At 45.1% G+C, this 22429-nt stretch overlaps 1 protein-coding gene across 1 annotated transcript in view; it reads left to right on the top strand.

Annotated features, from left to right (window-relative positions):
* The first annotated feature begins 318 nt into the window (after nt 1–318).
* The window catches only part of RABEP2 (rabaptin, RAB GTPase binding effector protein 2), a 29495-nt gene continuing 7384 nt past the window's right edge, over nt 319–22429 (top strand). The window contains exons 1-6 of the mRNA XM_082262449.1: nt 319–593; nt 9175–9291; nt 11181–11279; nt 12608–12739; nt 17125–17263; nt 20571–20582. Coding sequence (XP_082118575.1) covers nt 336–593; nt 9175–9291; nt 11181–11279; nt 12608–12739; nt 17125–17263; nt 20571–20582 — 757 coding nt within the window. The 5' untranslated portion in view covers nt 319–335. The remainder of the gene's footprint in view (nt 594–9174; nt 9292–11180; nt 11280–12607; nt 12740–17124; nt 17264–20570; nt 20583–22429) is intronic.

Raw genomic sequence — 22429 nt, 5'->3', positions numbered from 1 at the left:
TTAAAGTAGCTCAGTGCCGAATCGCAAAATAGGGCTTGGTCAGGAAGGGGGCAAATCCTTCCGGTCTTAAAGTGGTTAAATAGTAATAGTATATCTAATAAATGCTATCTTGCATTGCCATTGAAACAATTGTAAAATATAATCCAGAGTCTCCTTGTATTGATTTGCCTAAATCGAAACTTTCCTTCCCCAAAAATTGGGCCAAGACAGTTCTTTGTAAAGTATTCTATTCTCTGTTACTACAATATTAGTATAATAATATATAATAATAATAAGATACAATAATAATAATATCTTCTGTATCTTATCTGTGTATAGGAAGAACTGCCGCCTGGATGTCTCAGCCCGATGATGGATGTGCTGGGCAGGAGTCGCTCACTTCCTCCCCGGACAGCAGCTCGGATGACTCTGAGCTCATGGTGGCAGCGGAGACGTTTGCCCGGGGCTATGACTGTGTCTCCATCTCATCCTACCCTGGAGATCGGCTACTACAGGGGCAGGAGGACACCGCATCCCTGGTGTCTACAGCAACCCTGGTGCCTGAGTGTATCTACCTTCCTCCTGCTGGGTACCAACTGATGTCTGACCAAGAGGTAATATAGAGTGGGCAACATGCTTCCAAAATACCTACCTCCTGGGGAGTGTGTCCTCTGATTCTCTTCTTCTACCTCTCCTCCAAAGCATTTCTCTGTGTATTCCCATTTACAGGTAACATGCAGTCCTCAGAATGATACACGGGGTTCTGATTTACCATCTCTATGTTCTGGGTCCCCCTCTTATATCCCTATTGAGTGCAAGCTTCTTATTTTCCTCCCATATATCCTAAAACACTGTAAGCTTTTCTATCTTCTGTATCCTCCTGTATAATAGATTGTAAGCTCTTTCACCTGTATACCACAATAGATTGTAAGCTCTTTCACCTTCTGTATAACCTAATAGATTGTAAGCTCTTTCATCTTCTGTATACCACAATAGATTGTAAGCTCTTCCACCTTCTGTATACCACAATAGATTGTAAGCTCTTTCACCTGTATACCACAATAGATTGTAAGCTCTTTCACCTTCTGTATAACCTAATAGATTGTAAGCTCTTTCATCTTCTGTATACCACAATAGATTGTAAGCTCTTTCACCTTCTGTATAACCTAATAGATTGTAAGCTCTTTCATCTTCTGTATACCACAATAGATTGTAAGCTCTTTCATCTTCTGTATACCACAATAGATTGTAAGCTCTTCCACCTTCTGTATACCACAATAGATTGTAAGCTCTTCCACCTTCTGTATTCCATAATAGATTGTAAGCTCTTCCATCTTCTGTATACCACAATAGATTGTAAGCTCTTCCACCTTCTGTATTCCATAATAGATTGTAAGCTCTTCCATCTTCTGTATACCCTAATAGATTATAAGCTCTTCCATCTTCTTTAAATCACAATAGATTGTAAGCTCTTCCACCTTCTGTATACATAATCGTTTGTAAACTCTTCCACCTTCTGTATACCATAATAGATTGTAAGCTCTTTCACCTTCTGTATAACCTAATAGATTGTAAGCTCTTTCATCTTCTGTATACCACAATAGATTGTAAGCTCTTCCACCTTCTGTATAACCTAATAGATTGTAAGCTCTTTCATCTTCTGTATACCACAATAGATTGTAAGCTCTTCCACCTTCTGTATAACCTAATAGATTGTAAGCTCTTTCATCTTCTGTATACCACAATAGATTGTAAGCTCTTCCACCTTCTGTATACCACAATAGATTGTAAGCTCTTCCACCTTCTGTATTCCATAATAGATTGTAAGCTCTTCCACCTTCTGTATACCACAATAGATTGTAAGCTCTTCCACCTTCTGTATTCCATAATAGATTGTAAGCTCTTCCATCTTCTGTATACCACAATAGATTGTAAGCTCTTCCACCTTCTGTATTCCATAATAGATTGTAAGCTCTTCCACCTTCTGTATACCCTAATAGATTGTAAGCTCTTCCACCTTCTGTATACATAATCGTTTGTAAACTCTTCCACCTTCTGTATACCATAATAGATTGTAAGCTCTTCCACCTCCTGTATACTGTAATAGATTGTAAGCTCTTCCACCTCCTGTATACTGTAATAGATTGTAAGCTCTTCCACCTCCTGTATACTGTAATAGATTGTAAGCTCCTCCATCTTTTGCATACCGTAATAGATTGTAAGCTTTACCACCTTCTTTATACCCTAATAGATTGTAAGCTCTTCCACATTCTGTATACCCTAATAGATTGTAAGCTCTTCCACATTCTGTATACCCTAATAGATTGTAAGCTCTTCCACCTTCTGTATACCATAATAGATTGTAAGCTCTTCCACCTCCTGTATACTGTAATAGATTGTAAGCTCCTCCATCTTTTGCATACCTCCACCTTCTGTATACCCTAATAGATTGTAAGCTCTTCCACCTTCTGTATACCGTAATAGATTGTAAGCTCTTCCACCTTCTATATCCTCCCATATATGTTGTAGACCATAAGCACTTCTACCTTCTGTATCCTCCCTTATATTCTTATAGATTCTAGGCTCCTCCACCTTCTGTATACCCTATTAGATTTTAAACTCTTCCACGTTGTGTATACCATAATAGATTGTAAGCTCTTCCACCCTGTGTATCCTCCCGTATACCCTTTTATAGTTCATAAGCTCTTCTGCCTTCTGTATCCTCCCTTATATCCTAATAGATTGTAAATGCTTCTACGGTCTATGTCCTCCCTTATACACTAATAGATTGTAAGCTCTTCGACGGTCCATATCCTACCTTATAAACTGTAGGCTCCTCAAGCCTCTATATCCCTCCCTATATGCACCCCTATATACATTTCTCTTCGGTTATGTACTGTGGGTGTATACTGGACTTCGCAGACCTTGTATTAAACTGCTGTTGGTGTACATTACTGCTGAATATTTACTGATTTGCAGATGCCGATTAAGCGATATAAAAAAGCTGGTGTGACAGTTTCATGTATTACTGTTAAAGTTCCCTTTCCAATATGCAGCCACTATGACTTTCTGAACCTGGCAAAGATTTCAGATGAGGGTGTGTGCAAGTCAGCGCTGCTAAATATATATACACTCAATGTAGTAAATGAAGAATCATAAATATAAATAAAATTACTGTAAAGTGCTCAGTGCAAACAGTGCCAAATATGGTGCAATAATGTCCACAAAAAAGTAAATGAGTATAAAAGTCCTTCCAAAGTTCAATATAATGCTCATATGTGCAATGCGTGCAAAAAATGCTTCTGTGCTCCAAACGGGAAAAGATTGCTCGTGCTCCCCCTCTGCTGCCCTACTCACCGGAACAATATGTTGTCCAAGCCTTTCTGACACACTAGATCAGGGGTCTGGAACCTTTTTGGCTGAGAGAGCCATGAACACCATATATTTTTAAATGTAATTCTGTGAGAGCCATACACTATATTTCAGGGGTCGGGAACCTTTATTTAATATTCATATTCATGGGCTGCAGCTATACAGTGAGTAGATGGAGCCATGTGAAAGTGCCTGGAGTCCAGTCGGGAAGAGAGCAGAGCAGGCAGGTATGCAATGAGGCCGGAGTGGTGAAGCGCATGCAGGACTGCGAGTGATGGAGGTGAGTATAGGGCCTGAGAAAATGGCGGCCGGCCGCTGAAGGCCTCAGAAGTGGATGTGAGAGGCAGCTCCCGCGGGTCCCCGGGTGTCAGAGGGGAAGGAGATCGTGTCTGTCAGGGCACAGGGAGCGGATGGCAGGTCTCCTTACCGGGCGGTGATTGCCAAGGCCCTCAGACGCACAGCAAATGAGCCGGCGGCAGTACCGTGAGTAGGCCGCAGGGTCCGTAGCGCAGCAATCGGTCACCCAGAGACGAACTGAGGGTAGCGGTGGGTAGCCCACATAGTGTACCGTCGATGGGTGCAGAAATCTCCTTGGCACCGGGCACAGCTACGTGGATGGCACTGGATTGAGTGGTAGACGCGGCGGAGCTCTGGGACTACACGTCCTGCGCGGCTCACGTCTGGACACGCCCCCCTTTATTATAGATTTGTCTGTGAGCCAGATGCAGCCATCAAAAGAGCCACGTCTGGCTCGCGAGCCATAGGTTCCCTACCCCTGCACTAGACTGTGCTGGGCTGCTGTGTCCTCGCCAGAGATCAGAGTCTGCGTCACAAGCGTTGAGTCCGTGTGTTATTGCAGAGGGCTGCTACATACACATGCTGGCCGTATCTCTCCTCAGTACCATATAAAGATAAAGTTCGCCATAGTGAAGTATGTAAAATAATCTTTAATTAATATAAAAAAATACACTCACAATAGAGATCTCTTTAAAATGGCGTGATACTGTCCGGTGGTTACTGCTCCTGCAGCGTGCGTTCCACCGACCGGAAATTACGTCGTACGCTCATGAGCTACAGATGACGCCCAGGGTGAGGGCGAAATGCGTCTAGCAAGGCAGAGTGTACGACGTTATTTCCGGTCGGTGGAACGCACGCGGCAGGAGCAGTAACCACCGGACCGTATCACTCCATTTTAAAGAGATCTCTATTGTGAGTGTATTTATTTATTTTTTTTATATTTAAATAAAGATTATTTTACATACTTCACTATGGCAAACTTTATATTTATATGGTACTGAGGAGAGATACGGCCAGCATGTGTATGTAGCAGCCCTCTGCAATCACACAGGGAATCGGCGCTTGTGACGCAGATTCTGATCTCTGAAGAGGACACAGCAGCCCAGCACAGTCTAGTGCAGGGGTAGAGAACCTATGGCTTGCGAGCCAGACGTGGCTCGCAGACAAATCTTTAATAAAGGGGGGCGTGTACGGACATGAGCTGCACTGGACGTGTAGTCCCAGAGCTCCACCGCGTCTACCACTCAATCCAGTGCCATCCGCATAGCTGTGCCCGGTGCCAAGGAGATTTCTGCACCCATCGACGGTACACTTTGTGCGCTACCCTCAGTTCGTCTCTGGGTGACCGGATTGCCGCACTACGGACCCCGCGGCCTACTCGCGGTACCACCGCCGGCTCGTGTGCTGTGCATCTGAGGGCCTTGGCAATCACCGCCCGGTAAGGAGACCTGCCATCCGCTCCCTGTGCCCGACAGGCACGATCTCCTTCCCCTCTGACACCCGGGGACCCGCGGGAGCTGCCTCTCACATCCACTTCTGAAGCCTTCGGCGGCCAGTCGCCATTTTCTCAGGGCCTATACTCACCTCCATCATTTGCAGGCCTGCAGGCGCTTCACCACTCCGGCCTCATTGCATACCTGCCTGCTGTGCTCTCTTCCCGACCGGACTCCAGACACTTTCACACGGCTCCATCTACTCACTGTATAGCTGCGGCCCATGAATATGAATAATAAATAAAGGTTCCCGACCTCTGAAATATAGTGTATGGCTCTCACGGAATTACATATGAAAATATGTGGTGTTCATGGCTCTCTCAGCCAAAAAGGTTCCCGACCCCTGGTCTAGTGTGTCAGAAAGGCTTGGACAACATATTGTTCCGGTGAGTAGGGCAGCAGAGGGGGAACACGAGCAATCTTTTCCCGTTTGGAGCACAGAAGCACTTTTTGCACGGATTGCACATATGAGCATTATATTGAACTTTGGAAGGACTTTTATACTCATTTACTTTTTTTGTGGACATTATTGCACCATATTTGGCACTGTTTGCACTGAGCACTTTACAGTAATTTTATTTATATTTATGATTCTTCATTTACTACATTGAGTGTATATATTTAGCAGCGCTGACTTGCACACACCTTCCCTTATTTGTCAGCAGCAGCTTTATTTTAGTTATCACCATTCACATTATTAGCACCTCATTTATCCACAAGATTTCAGATGTCAGGGACCACTCTGGGGCAATCTGTGAATAAACTGTCCCCCAGGACTCCCTTTCCTGATTTCCCCAATGTCAGATGATCGGCATCCCTGGCACTCGTAGGTTTGCTGCCTTTTAACTTTGGTGAGTCATTTGGCGAGGATTCCTTTAGGTCTGGAGGGATACAAGGGTGAAGATTTTCTCTGTTTGCACCTCTGGGAATGTTTGGTGTGATAATAGCAGGCGACCCCTCCACTTATCAGCGGGAAGGTTACTGGAGTGACCTGACTCTGTACCTCCGGAGGACAAGCGGGTATGAATCTAGGGTGAGATTTGTAATATAGTCTCATTACTTGGTAATCACCATCCCATTATCATTATTAGTGAATTTAGTATTCGGAATCCTTTTCTGCCAATAGAGAAGGAGGAAAAGACTTTACTAACAAATGTCCATTCTCTGTATTGTATGCCCTTGATGGGTGATTGAACTCTGGGTACAGAGATCAGAGTTCTGTATGATGAGGGTATACCGATCGAACAATGAATAGCATGGGGGGGGGGGGGGCGGTGGGGGGAAATGAGCCACCATGATCAGCATGTACTGTATGTGGGGCAGGGAGTGGAGGGAGAACTTTGATTGTCTTTTGATGTTTAATGACATTGTGATCGGAGTTATTCTTGGCTGCATTTCAGTTTCCTTTGTAGTGTTTCAGCAGTATAAACTGCATCCTGAGGCAGCTGTGGGATTCTGCAGATCGTTGCCATTGTGGGTTTGAAATGAATGTCCAGAATAAAAAAATTGCCTAATTTTAAAGGTGAACTCTGGGTAGAAATTTCTAATCCGTATTGTAACGTCCATTCCTACCTTTTAAAACGCATGATCTTCTATCTGCAAACAGAGCATTGACCACTTATTGCATACACCCTCCATGCAGCATACCTCCTCCATACACCCTCCATGCTGCATATCAATCTGTTCTTGAATGCAGCAATTCCAGGGCTCAATGTTCCTAACAATTTGTTTGGAAGACCAGTGGTCTCTGTGGCTGCTCCTCACTGGGCCACAGGTCACGTAACTTCCCCATGACAGTTTCTACTTCTAACAGCATTGGCACGTCAATTGAGATTGCCGCTCACTATAGAGGGAGGTCCCCAGAAGACTCGGGTCTGTCCCACCTTCCATAACATCATACCTTGATTGAGTCTGTCCCACCCACTCTGTCTGCTCCACCTACCATGACATCATACCTTGATTGAGTCTGTCCCACCCACTCTGTCTGCTCCACCTACCATAACATCATACCTTGATTGAGTCTGTCCCACCCACTCTGTCTGCTCCACCTACCATGACATCATACCTTGATTGAGTCTGTCCCACCCACTCTGTCTGCTCCACCTACCATGACATCATACCTTGATTGAGTCTGTCCCACCCACTCTGTCTGCTCCACCTACCATGACATCATACCTTGATTGAGTCTGTCCCACCCACTCTGTCTGCTCCACCTACCATGACATCATACCATGACTAACAGGACAGGAGACTCCTGGTCTATCCCACCTACCATGACATTATACCCTAATTGAGTCTGTCTTGGCCACCTCAACATCATACTTTGACTAACAGGACAGGAGACTCCTTGTCTGTCCCATCTACCATGACACCAAGCCTTGGCTGACAGGTCAGAAGATGTCTGGTCTGCTTACCCACCATGACATCATACCAAGACTGTCAGTCTTAACATGTCACCTGCCTTAACATCCTACCTTGATTGAGTCTGTGCCACCCACCATGACATCATACCTTGACCAACAGTCTAGGAGACAGCTATGTCATAGCCACCATGACATCATGCCTTGACTTATCAGGTCAGGAGATTCCTCGTCTTTCCCACCCACCATGACATCATACCTCAATTTGAGTCTTCTCCACCTACCATGACATCATAACATGACTAACAGGACAGGAGACTCCTGGTCTGTCCCACCCACTATGACATCATACCTTAACCAACAGGACAGGAAACTCCTGGTCTATCCCTTCTACTATGACTTCATACCTTGATTGACAGGTCAGCAGATTACTGGTCTGTTCTGCCCACCATGACATCATGCCGTGACATTGTACCATGGCTAACAGGTCAGAAGACACCTGGTCTGTCCCACCGCCTATGATATCATACCTTGACTTACAGGTCAGGGGACTCCTCGTCTGTCCCACCCACCATGACATCACACCTTGACTCACAGCAGATTCCTGGTCTCTTCTGCCCACCATGACATCATACCTTGACTTACAGACCAGGAGACAGCTGGTCTGTCCCACCCACCGTGACATCATACCTTGGCTAACGGGTCAGAAGATACCTGGTCTGTCCCACCCACTATATCGTACCTTGACACTCAGGTCAGGTGACTCCTGGTCTGTCCCACCCACCATGACATCATATCTTGACTGACAGGTAAGACCACTCCTGGTCTGTCCCACCCACTATGACATCACGCCTTAACTTACAGGTCAGGGGACTCCTGGTCTGTACCACTTAACATGACATAAAATCTCAACTGACAGGTCAGAAGACGCCTGGTCTGTCTCACCCACCATGACATCATACCATAACTGACAGGTTAGAAGGTGCCTGGTCTGTCATGCCCATTCATTTCAAAAACTTTCCCACATTCAGGCACATTGAATGAACTGATTCCCTTGGCATCATGGGAATTGTAGTATGATACATTGGTGCTGAACAGTAAAAGGAAGTGTCATTGGCATTTCATCGATCCCTCTGCACTGTTCCTGGATGTAGCTGCACTGTTCCATCTAAAGAAATGATGTCCTGAGCATTTATAAGGTAATCAACACTAGAACTATGTATATTTACCATTAACATGCTCATTTTTTATTGAGGAAAATAAATAACAAGGGCTCTTTGAAGCTATCTCGGAATTCAGCTTCAAAACTGGGGTTTTTATGACAAACGTACACCCTCGATTATCGCCCCTGAGCTCCGGTACCCCCTAAAGATATACCAACCTAAAATCTGTTTGAAATTTAATTTGCATCCATCTGTGGACTCAATACACCGAGATCGAATGAATCAGAAAACTTCTCAGCACTTTGTGTCCCTATCAGCGATTGTCACGGTAAAACAACCAGCGATCATATGTGTATATGGGTTATAATTAATGAGCAGAGATCATTTCTTAGTTTTTTAATTATGTATCCCTCTATAGAAATTAAATGATTTCATGCTGCTATTTATTAAAATGTCATCTGCTTTGAGTTTTTTTATTTATTTATTTATTTTTTTGTTTTGTGCTTGCAGGTTGCTCAGCAGAAGGCAGCTCTAAAAAGTAGCACTGAGCGCCTAGACAGGGTAACACAGGAGAAGGAGACCCTGCAGGAGGCGCTACGGTGCAGTTCAGAGGACTGCGCTAACCAGGTGTGTCATGTCTAGTCCTAGAGGTTGTACCAATCAGTAATAGGGATTTTTCCTTTTTTTTTTTTTTTTTTTTACTTATATTAAAGCGGAGTTCCGCCCAGTTCGATTGCCGCCGGGTACCCGCGATGGCTCCCTGTGGAGACAGAACGGCAGTCTGCCTTGTAAACCCGGCAGACCGCTGTTCTGTCAGCAATGAACACAGGGCTCCTGTGCTCCTCCTATTTAGGAGCAGAGGTCCCTGTGTTCATTCAATAAGGCCATCGCTTACACAGTTAGAAAGCACCCCCTAGGGACACATTTAACTCTTTGATCGCCCCTGGTGTCAACCTCTTCCCTGCCATTGTCAATACAGTAACAGTACATATTTTTAGCACTGATTACTGTAGTAATGTCACTGGCTCCCCCCAAAAGTGTCAAAAATGTCCGATCTGTCCGCCGCAATGTCGCAGTCCCGCAGAAAATTGCTGATCGCCACCATTACTAGTAAAAAAAAAAAAATACAAAAAAAATAAATAAATAAATAAAAATTGCATAAATCTTTCACCTAGTTTGTAGACGTGATCATTTTTGCACAAACCAATCAATATACTCTTATTGCGATTTTTTTTTTTTTTTTTTTTTTTTACCAAAAATATGTAGCAGAATACAAATTGGCCTAAAATGATTAAAACATTTGATTTTTACATTTTTTTTTTTTTTATTATTATTGGGAATGTTATATAGCAGAAAGGGAAAAAAATATATATTTTTTTCAGAATTGTCGCTCTTTTTTTGTTCAAATCGCAAAAAATAAAAATCGCACAGGTGATCAAATACCACCAAAAGAAAGCTCTATTTATGGGAAAAAAAGGACATCAATTTTATTTGGGTACAGCATCGCACGACCGCGCAATTGTCAGTTAAAGTAGCGCAGTGCCGAATCGCAAAAAAATGGCCTGGTCATTAAGGGGGTAAAACCTTCCGGTCCAGAAGTGGTTAAAAGTCGGCAGCTACACTTTTTGTAGCTGCTGATTGTTAATAAACACAAAATTGGGTGGAACTCCGCTTTAAATGTAGCAGATGGGCTATATTGTATTTTACAGTGCTTTTATTGTAACGCTGGCATCTTACTGATAGGTCTATTGATCAGACCTGAGGTGGGTCAATGACTGAACTATATTGCTTAGCTGGAGTGGAGAAAAGTACGGTCACCAATCTCATTGTCTGCAGGGGTGTCTGAATCGCAGGACTGGTTGAATATATTCTATCAGATAAAACCATTTACAATATATATGAGTTTGTAAATCCCCCACCTTTTTGTTTACCCCCTGCTCACTTTTCTTTCCTTTAAAATTTACAAATCTTTATTCTAAGTATGTTTATATCAAGGGTCCTTTCTTTTCTCTGACGGTAATGTGTGGCTTGTACTCTTGGACTGAATGGCGCACATGTAATGATATGTATGACCCCCAGAGGGCGAGTCAGTGACAGCCTGGACTTAAAAGAAGGGGGTTTACTGATGTTGGCTGTCATTCAACATGTAAGACCGAGGACATCTGCTGGCAGAGAAGAAATACTGCAGGAGACAGCTCCACATTGAACGTATTGCACCAAAAGCTGCTATTTTTTTTTATTTATTTTTTTTATTTTAGTTTTTAATAGGTTATTATGTTATTCTGAGAAGTTCTGTTTAAGTAACAGTGTATCATTTTCTGGTACCAAAGCTATCCAAATGTGATTGTTCTGCAACTTAAAAAACAAGGATTCCACTAAAGGTCTAAATAGCTTTAAATTCTTTAAGCATGAATTCCGAGACTAATTTGGAGCCTTGACTTCCTAACTGGACACCATTGTTTTATATGGTGATGACTAGTAGCACACATATATATATCCATTTATTTCTCACACAGGTGAAGCAGCTGCTGGATCAGATAAAGAATTCTGAAGAGATTTTACAGAGCCTTCAGAGGAATCTGACCGACACCCAGCAGAAGACCTCAAGGAAAATGGTGAGAACCATCTACAAGTCTCAAGTAATGTACTAGAATTCTGAAAATGCTAGTTGCCTGGTTGTTAGATGTCACAGAGAAATTACATAGAAGCCAGAATATGATATTGTCTCCGCAGCAGGCAATATTTCTTCCAGATTTTAGCAAAGTGGAATAACCATCTCTTGATCTCTCTCTCTTTCACTGTCCTGATCCCTCTCCCTCTCTTGATCTCTTTCTTGATCGTACCATCCATCTTGATCTTGATCTATCTCGATGCCTCCCTTGATCTATCTCGATGCCTCCCTTGATCTATCTCGATGCCTCCCTTGATCTATCTCGATGCCTCCCTTGATCTATCTCGATGCCTCCCTTGATCTATCTCGATGCCTCCCTTGATCTATCTCGATGCCTCCCTTGATCTATCTCGATGCCTCCCTTGATCTATCTCGATGCCTCCCTTGATCTATCTCGATGCCTCCCTTGATCTATCTCGATGCCTCCCTTGATCTATCTCGATGCCTCCCTTGATCTATCTCGATGCCTCCCTTGATCTATCTCGATGCCTCCCTTGATCTATCTCGATGCCTCCCTTGATCTATCTCGATGCCTCCCTTGATCTATCTCGATGCCTCCCTTGATCTATCTCGATGCCTCCCTTGATCTATCTCGATGCCTCCCTTGATCTATCTCGATGCCTCCCTTGATTTTTCTCTCTCGATGCCCCCCTTGATTTTTCTCTCTCGATGCCCCCCTTGATTTTTCTCTCTCGATGCCCCCCTTGATTTTTCTCTCTCGATCCCCCCCTTGATTTTTCTCTCGATGCCCCCCTTGATTTTTCTCTCTCGATGCCCCCCTTGATTTTTCTCTCTCGATGCCCCCCTTGATTTTTCTCTATCGATGCCCCCCTTGATTTTTCTCTATCGATGCCCCCCTTGATTTTTCTCTCGATGCCCCCCTTGATTTTTCTCTCGATGCCCCCCCTTGATTTCTCTCTCGATGCCCCTCCTTGATTTTTCTCTCTCGATGCCCCTCCTTGATTTTTCTCTCTCGATGCCCCTCCTTGATTTTTCTCTCTCGATGCCCCTCCTTGATTTTTCTCTCTCGATGCCCCTCCTTGATTTTTCTCTCTCGATGCCCCCCTTGATTTTTCTCTCTCGATGCCCCTCCTTGATTTTTCTCTCTCGATGCCCCCCTTGATTTTTCTCTCTCGATGCCCCCCTTGATTTTTCTCTCTCGATGCCCCCCTTGATTTTTCTCTCTCGATGTCTTGACCCATCTCCTGACCTACCTCTCTATCTTGATCCTTTTTTTTTTTTTTAACCTGTTACCTGTGGTCCCCTTCTCAGGCAGCTCTGACAGCCTCCTTCAGTCGCTTGAACCAGGAAGTGAATTCTCTCAATGATGAGAATGAGAAGCTGAGATCGCTAAGCTCAGAGGCGGCCCCTGTTGGACAGGGTGTGCAACAATCTTCTCAGCAGGTATTGTCATAGACCTCATAGTAAAATATGCACAGTGGCAGAGGCACATCTGCCAACAGTAAATGTTTGTGAAATTTGTGTATGTTTGTCACAGCAAAGAGAAATACAATTTCAGGATAAAAGGTGTTTTGTGAGATAGTTGTAAAACTGACATCTAACAACAATATTAATGGCAATCCATTTATGTAGGATAGCTGGTATTTTTGGAAATAATCTTTCTCAACGTTGGAATAATAATCAATTAGAAGGGAAAAAACTCATTCCGGTAAGAGTAACATTCACATATGTATGTAAAATGCCCATTTCTGTATAGAAAATAAAATATACCATAATTATGTAACTTTATTAGCTGCTGCACCTTCACACCTCAGATCACCCCAGTTCCTGCACCTTCACACCTCAGATTACGCCAGCTCCTGCACCTTCACACCTCAGATCACCCCAGTTCCTGCACCTTCACACCTCAGATCACCCCAATTCCTGCACCTTCACACCTCGGATCACCCCAATTCCTGCACCTTCACACCTCAGATCACCCCAGTTCCTGCACCTTCACACCTCAGATCACCCCAGTTCCTGCACCTTCACACTTCAGATCACCCCAGTTCCTGCACCTTCACACCTCAGATTACGCCAGCTCCTGCACCTTCACACCTCGGATCACCCCAGCTCCTGCACCTTCACACCTCAGATTACGCCAGCTCCTGCACCTTCACACCTCGGATCACCCCAGCTCCTGCACCTTCACACCTCAGATTACGCCAGCTCCTGCACCTTCACACCTCAGATTACGCCAGCTCCTGCACCTTCACACCTCAGATCACCCCAGTTCCTGCACCTTCACACCTCGGATCACCCCAGCTCCTGCACCTTCACACCTCAGATTACGCCAGCTCCTGCACCTTCACACCTCAGATTACGCCAGCTCCTGCACCTTCACACCTCAGATCACCCCAATTCCTGCACCTTCACACCTCAGATCACCCCAGCTCCTGCACCTTCACACCTCAGATCACCCCAGCTCCTGCACCTTCACACCTCAGATCACCCCAGCTCCTGCACCTTCACACCTCAGATTACGCCAGCTCCTGCACCTTCACACCTCAGATTACGCCAGCTCCTGCACCTTCACACCTCAGATCACCCCAATTCCTGCACCTTCACACCTCAGATCACCCCAGCTCCTGCACCTTCACACCTCAGATCACCCCAGCTCCTGCACCTTCACACCTCGGATCACCCCAGCTCCTGCACCTTCACACCTCAGATTACGCCAGCTCCTGCACCTTCACACCTCAGATTACGCCAGCTCCTGCACCTTCACACTTCAGATCACCCCAGTTCCTGCACCTTCACACCTTAGATCACCCCAGTTCCTGCACCTTCACACCTCAGATCACCCCAGTTCCTGCACCTTCACACCTCGGATCACCCCAGTTCCTGCACCTTCACACCTCGGATCACCCCAGTTCCTGCACCTTCACACCTCGGATCACCCCAGTTCCTGCACCTTCACACCTCGGATCACCCCAGTTCCTGCACCTTCACACCTCGGATCACCCCAGTTCCTGCACCTTCACACCTCGGATCACCCCAGTTCCTTCACCTTCACACCTCAGATCACCCCAATTCCTGCACCTTCACACCTCAGATTACACCAGTTCCTGCACCTTCACACCTCAGATTACACCAGTTCCTGCACCTTCACACCTCAGATCACCCCAATTCCTGCACCTTCACACCTCAGATCACCCCAGCTCCTGCACCTTCACACCTCAGATCACCCCAGCTCCTGCACCTTCACACCTCGGATCACCCCAGCTCCTGCACCTTCACACCTCAGATTACGCCAGCTCCTGCACCTTCACACCTCAGATTACGCCAGCTCCTGCACCTTCACACTTCAGATCACCCCAGTTCCTGCACCTTCACACCTTAGATCACCCCAGTTCCTGCACCTTCACACCTCAGATCACCCCAGTTCCTGCACCTTCACACCTCGGATCACCCCAGTTCCTGCACCTTCACACCTCGGATCACCCCAGTTCCTGCACCTTCACACCTCGGATCACCCCAGTTCCTGCACCTTCACACCTCGGATCACCCCAGTTCCTGCACCTTCACACCTCGGATCACCCCAGTTCCTGCACCTTCACACCTCGGATCACCCCAGTTCCTTCACCTTCACACCTCAGATCACCCCAATTCCTGCACCTTCACACCTCAGATTACACCAGTTCCTGCACCTTCACACCTCAGATTACACCAGTTCCTGCACCTTCACACCTCAGATTACACCAGTTCCTGCACCTTCTGCACTCTTAGACTTTATATCAGCCCTAATATCTGTACTGTCACACTTCAGATCAAACTCAATTCCTGCACTTTCATACCCCAGACCAACCCCAATTAATGAGCCTCCATGCCTCAGATCAGCCCCAAACAATTCACATTCTAAAATCAGATCAGCTCAGATTAAAGCCTCAATAAACCTCAATTCCTGCACCTTCAGAAGTGCAGGGGTTTTACATACCTACTGCTTACAACAGAAAGAAGACATGTAGACATGTGGGTCAGCTACTTTCTTGCACTGACAGCTTACTGAGCTATCAGTCACAGCGGAGTGACAGTGAAAATGGCATTGTGTGCTTACCCAGGCACACATTCCCAGGGGCTGCAGTCACTTGGAATAAATGGTGCCCAGAAAGTGTTACTGTTCAGGTTTTCTAAGTACACTACTCAGAAAAAATGAAAGGAACACTTTGAAAACACATCAGATCTCAATGGGGAAAAATCCCATGCTGGATTTCTATACTGATATGGACTGGGTAATGTGTTAGGAATGAAAAGATGTCCTATCATTTGATGGAACCCTACGAGCCCTACAGAGGGCTGAATTCAGACACCCCAAAAATCAAAGTGAAAAAATATCGCAGCAGACTAGTCCATTTTTCTGAAATTTCATTGCAGCAACTCAAAATGGTCCTCAGTAGTTGTATGGCCCCCACGTGTTTGTATGCATGCCTGACCACATCGGGGAATGCTCCTAATGAGACAATGGAAGGTGCCCTGGGGTATTTCCTCCCAGATCTGTACCAGGGCATCAATGAGCTCCTGACCAGACTGTTGCAACCTGGTGGCGTCGGATGAACTGAAACCTAATGTCCCAGAGGTGTTCTATTGGATTTAGGTCAGGTGAGCATGGCGGCCATTCAATGGTATCAATTCCTTCATCCTCCAGGAACTGGCTGCATTCTCTCATCACATGAGGCCGGGCATTGTCGTGCACCAGGAGGTACCCAGGACCCACTGCACCAGCGTAGGGTCTGACAATGGGTCCAAGGATTTCATCCTGATACCTAATGGCAGTCAGGGTGCCATTGTCTACCTTGTTGAGGCTTGTGTGTCCCTCCATGGATATGACTCCACACACCATCACTGACCCACCACCAAACCAGTCATGCTGAACAATGTTACAGGCAGCATAACATTCTCCATGGCTTCTTCAGACCCTTTCATGTCTGTCACATGTGCTCAGGTTGAACCTGCTCTCATCTTTGAAAATCACAGGACACCAGTGGTGGACCTGCCAATTCTGGTGTTAAATGGCAAATGCCAATCATGCTCCATGGTGCTGGGCAGTGAGCACAGGGCCCACCAGAGGACGTTGGGCCCTCAGGCCCCCCTCATGAAGTCTGTTTCTGATTGTTTGGTCAGAGACATTCACACCAGTGGCCTGCTGGAGGTCATTTTGTAGGGCTCTGGCAGTGCTCATCCTGTTCCTCCTTCCAGAAAGGAGCAGATACCGGTCCTGCTGATGGGTTGAGGACCTTCTGCGGTCCTGTCCAGCTCTCCTAGAGTAACTGCCTGTCTCCTGGAATCTCCTCCATGCTATTAAGACTGTGCTGGGAGACACAGCAAACCTTCTGGCAATGGCATGTATTGATGAGCCCCCCTGGAGGAGTTGGACTGCCTGTGCAACCTCTATAGGGTACAGATATCTCCTCATGCTACCAGTAGTGACACTGACCCTAGCCAAATGCAAAGCTAGTGAAAAACAGTCAGAAAAGATGAGTAGGGAAAAGAATGTCTGTGACCTCCACTTGTAAAACCATTCCTGTTTTGTAGGTTGTCTCATTGTTGCCCATCTAGTGCACCTGTTTCAGCTGCTTTAGTGTTGATGAAATAAGCAACCCCCTCTGCTACTTAACTGACCCGATCAAATTCCCGGAGTTTAATTGACTTGATGCTATACTCTGATAAAAAAAGTGTTCCTTTAATTTTTTTGAGCAGTGTACATCAATATGGACTCTGCGAGGGATGACATTGTACATGAATCCATATGAATGCAGGCAGGAAGTCTAACCATATGGTGTCCTTTCCAGAGAACGGAGCAACACAGGCAGGAGCGTCTATGTATTGAGATTGTCAGTCTGCAGGAAGAGCTAAAAGCTGAACAGGTGGCTAAGAAGGACCTGGAGGAGCAGATGAGGAGACTGGAGGAGTCACAGACTGAGGAGAGGGGTGAGAGAGGAGCCATACATGCAATAATGAAAGAAACTGTGCTGAGAGAGATGGCGGTCTGCTGTTGTAAACACAGCAGACCGTTGTTCTCTCAGCTATCAACACAGAAGAGCTCCTGTGTTCCTCCTATTTAGGATCATAGGTCTCTGTGTTGATTTCACAAGCCCATCCCCCTTACAGTTAGAAAACACCCCCTAGGCCAGTGATGGCAAACCTTGACACCCCAGATGTTTTGGAACTACATTTCCCATGATGCTCAACTACACTGCAGAGTTCATGAGCATCATGGGAAATATAGCTCCAAAACATCTGGGGTGCCAAGGTTCCCCATCACTGCCCCTAGGCTCACATTCAACCCTTTGATTACCCCTGGGTTAACCCCTTCCCTGCCAGTGTCTTTATTACAGTAACAGCGCATATTTTTAGCACTGATTACTGTAGTAATGTCACTGGTCCCTCCAAAAGTGTCAAAAATCACAGTTAGGGGTCCGATCTGTCTGCTGCAATGTCGCAGTCCCGCTACAAATTGCTGATCACCGCCATTACTAGTAAAAAAAAATAAAAATTACATAAATCTTTCCCCATAGTTTGTAGATGTATTTTGTAGGCACGATAACTTTTGCACAAACCAATCAAAATACGCTTATTGCGATTTTTTTTTTTTTTTTTTACCAAAAATATGTAGCAGAATACAAATTGGCCTAAAAGGATGAAACATTTTAGATTTTTTTCTTTTTTAGGGAATGTTCTATAGCAGAAAGTGAAAAATATTGGTTTTTTTTTTTTTTTTTCAGAATTGTCTTTTTTTTTTTATTTAACCACTTTACCACCGGAGGATTTTGCTGTATTCCGTCCAGGCCACTTTTTGCGATTCGGCACTGTGCGACTTTAACTGACAATTGCGCGGTCGTGCGACGCCGTACCCAAACGAAATTTACGTCCTTTTTTTCCCACAAACAGAGCTTTCTTTTGGTGGTATTTGATCACCTGTGCGATTTTTACTTTTTGCGCTATAAACAAAAAAAGAGCGTTTATTTTGAAAAAATAACAATATTTTTCACATTTTTTTATATGAAATTCCCCCCCAAAAAATGTAAAAATCAAATTTTTTTTAAATTTTTGCCCAATTTGTTTTCTGCTACCTATGTTTAGTAAAAAAAATCGCAATAAGCGTATTTTGATTGGTTTGCGCAAAAGTTATTGCGTTTACTAACTAAGGGAAAGATTTCTGTCATTTTTGGTGTTTTTTTTTTTAACGCGTAATGGCGGTGATCTGCGATTTTTTTTTTTGCGGGACTGCGACATTGCGGCGGACAGATCGGACCCTTGACTGACATTTTTGACACTTTTTGGGGTACCAGTGACATTTCTACAGTAATCAGTGCTATATATATGCACTGTTACTGTAAAAATGACACTGGCAGGGAAGGGGTTAATTTTATTGGAGAGGGAGGGGTTAATGTATGCCTGGTGCTTACTGACGTGTGGGGGGGGAGGTGACTGTGTGACACAAGGACAGATCGGATGTCCAGCTATGCTGAACACTCCGATCTGTCAGTCCCTGTCACTATGGAGATCCGCCTGCTGTGTTTACATACAGCGGGCGGATCTCCAGACTCGATCCCCGACGATCGGGGCAGAGCAGCGGCAATCGCCGCTGCTCCTCCGCTGGCCCGACTTCCGCTGTGAATGAACACAGCGGGAGCGAGCCTCCGGCGGCGCGCGAGCGCCGCCCACAAGGGGCGGAGTCCAGCGACGTAGGTCTACGTCGCTGGACGGGATCGCGGCACTTTGCCGCAGTAGCCTCCATGTAAGCGGAGGTAAAGTGGTTAAAAATAAAAAAAAAAAATCGCACAGGTGATCAAATACCACCACAAGAAAGCTCTATTTGTGGGGAAAAAAAAGATCAATTTTATTTGGGTACAGCATCGCAAGACCGCGCAATTGTCAGTTAACGTAATGCAGTGCCGAATAGCAAAATAGGGCCTGGTCATTAAGGGGGAAAATCTTCCGGTCCAGAAGTGGTTAAGATGCATCAGTGTGACATATCTGTGTAATGAATAAGCAGAGTTGTACTGTGTGAAACGCGTCAACCTGGACTGGCTGGTGGTTTGTTGTGCCACCCTGGAAATCACAATACTGTAAAAGCATTTGGAACTCCAGTGATGTGCGGCCGTTTCTTCTTATCCCAGTTATCTTACATGAGCTACAAGATGCATCTTTCCTAAGTAATAGAGGGGGGGGGGGGGTTCTGTAGTCCTGCCCTACAGGTGAAAACACTGCTTCTGCAAAGATACAGGACAGTGAGTGAATGAGCGTTGTCACCCTTAGGAAGGATGTGTGTTACTGGCAGCATCATCTGTGTTAAATAAAGAAAAAAGACTTAAAATTGGCAAACATATTTCAGCTTACCCATCCTTAGATATGGTGTCTGCATTAGTTACATTAGTGTTTATGGGTTGAAATAAACTTTATGGGGTCTATTTAAAAAAAACAAAAAAAAAAAAAAAAAAATGCATAGTCATGTGTCCAGCGAATCTGCATGTACATTTATACCAGGGTTCTTCAAACTACGGCCCTCCAGTTGTTCAGGAACTACAATTCCCATCATGCCTAGTCATGTCTGTGAATGTCAGAGTTTTACAATGCCTCATGGGACAGTTAGTTCCTCAACAGCTGGAGGGCCGTAGTTTGGAGATCCCTGATTTATACAAATGTTCTTTAGGCTATTTTCTGCAGTGATGGGCAGTAGTTAAACACTGCGTTAGGACCACTAGATGGAGATGAGGAGCACAGGAAATACAAACATCTGTGTAATAAGAGAAGATACAATAACAATTCCGGAGAACGCTAGAGGGAATTAGCAAATAATTGTGACCATTTTCTATGCTCATCCACTCCATCTAGTTGCCATAATGTGGTATTGTCCTACTGCCAATAATAAAGCAACATTCATTTAGAAGAGAAGATAGCCTAAGAACATTTGTTTCTGCCCCATTCACACAGAATAAATGTACATGCAGATTCATTGGGTGAATGTAATTTGTTAATAGACTCCATTTGGGTTCAGCATTTGCAAGAATTTGCATTTAGTACAGATAGTTAGATGATTATTAGATGCCTTTATCTGTTCAGCATAATGTCCCCTCTGTATAATATAATGTAGATGAAATGACTTTTCATGTATTCACTATCAATGAGAATAATTAATAATGAAACCAAAATGCTGGCGTGTTTTTGACTTATCAATCTTTTTTGTCTCTTTCCCTTCTTCTCCATCATCTACACACTCTTATTGGGATTGCAGAGATTATGGAAGGTATGTGATACATGACACAGGATGGAATATAATGATTGTAGATTTGCTGCAGAATTGCTCGCATTCTTTTTAAATTTGAAGTGGTTGTAAAGGCAGAAGTTTTTTTTATCTGAATGCATTCTATGCATTCAGATAAAACACCTTCTGTGTGAGGGCAGCCCCCCTAATACTTACCTGAGCCCCATCTAGATCCAGCGATAATGCAGGAGAGTCTAGGCTGCCCAGGACTCCCCTCCTCAACGGCGCCATTGGCCCCCCGCTGCTGTCAATCAAATTATGTCAGTCAATGAGGAGAGGAAGGGGGTGGGGTTGCTTGCTGTGGGGGCACTCAACAAGAGGGAGGGGCCAGGAGCACAGAAGAGGGACCTGAGAAGAGGAGGTTCTGGACAATCATGTCTATAATTACCTGCCCTGTGCAAAGGAACCCACAAACGTCTCTTCTTGGGTCCCCGCCTGGCGCTCCTGGCCCCTCCTCTCTGTCCAGTGCCTCCACAGGAAGCCGCCTCCCATGGGGGCACTTGTGCGTGCTCACTCCCGAGCCCCGCTGCTGCGTCCATTGACACAGACCGCAGGACCTGACCCCGGCCCCTGCTCCCTCTTCATTGGTTTTGATTGACAGCACTGTAAACCAATGGCCCCAGCAAAGCCAGTGAGACCCGGAGGTGAGGGGAGAGGAGAGCCGCAGACGTGCACAGCACTGGATCGAATGAATGAGGGCAAGGTAAAAAATGTTCAGGCTTTAGAACCACTTTTATCCAGTGAACAATACATTTTAATTGGTTGCTGTTTTTCTTAATGAATTCATTAATTCTACATCTTAGCAGACAATTGACATTAAAATTAATGCAGCTCTGTATTTATTGAATATACTTTTTATTATATATAATTTTTTTTCTTTACACTGCATGCAGTGAAAGTACCTGGATTGGACTTGGTATCAACCTCTTCCAATCTCCTGTACAGCAGAGCTCAGACTGTAGTAGGGAGAAGCAGTGAAAGGAGCCACCCAATTGTGCTGCAGTGCTCATGTACTAACCAAGAAAATGCTGATACTAGGAGAGGGCAGAGTGATCGTGGGATTACCCTATCCGTTTTCTGCTTCTCCTTTCACTGTCCAGTCACAGGCTGGGGGGAGGTACATGACCTGTAAGTGTTACAGGTTCTCCCCTCCTTCTCTCACATTTGGACATTGTTGTGTTTTTTTAATTCAGTTTTTCTTTCTTGCCTAGGCATCCCTCCCTGTCAGTTCTATGGGTGTGCTGCAGGGCTTCCGGTCCAGGTAAAGCCCTGCAGCACATATGTGCACACGTGGGGCATCCCTGTGCATTCTCAAAGGCATGCAGGTATTGAAGTTTTTAACAGTGCCATGTCTGCGCATGTGTGACAATTCCTCGCGCATGCGCAAATATGCCGCAGGGCACTGCTGGGACCTGAAGTGCGGGCAGAGTCCTTTGGCATAGCTGTGCAGGTGCCAGCGTTACAAAGTTGGTGGCGCCAGAGAGGGAGAATGGGGACAACTCTTTAATTGCAGCAGAGAAAAATCAGGTCTGTTCTGCCAGACAGAGCTGTGCTGTGTAGCGGAGCTCTGAAAATTTCAGGACTGGTTGGACAGAAAAACAAATTTGGTGGCTAAAACGTCTCCCCATATGTATTTCATCTGTGTATTTAGCTATCTGAATCAAGTTCAGCTTTGCATTTTCCCAGAGAATTACCAATTTAACAATTAAAGTTGCTTGGGAATAAATAAATCTGTCCAGTAAACACAGATGGGGCAGATACAGCCATGGATATGAGTTGTATAAAATTGCCTGTCTTGTGTTATATGTGACGCCTCTCTTTTTTATTCA

Source organism: Pelophylax lessonae, assembly GCF_965119305.1.
Source record: "Pelophylax lessonae genome assembly, chromosome: 6".
Classification (NCBI taxonomy): domain Eukaryota; kingdom Metazoa; phylum Chordata; class Amphibia; order Anura; family Ranidae; genus Pelophylax; species Pelophylax lessonae.
Note: the sequence above shows the minus strand (reverse complement) of the source record. Positions and strands in the feature narration are given on the sequence as shown.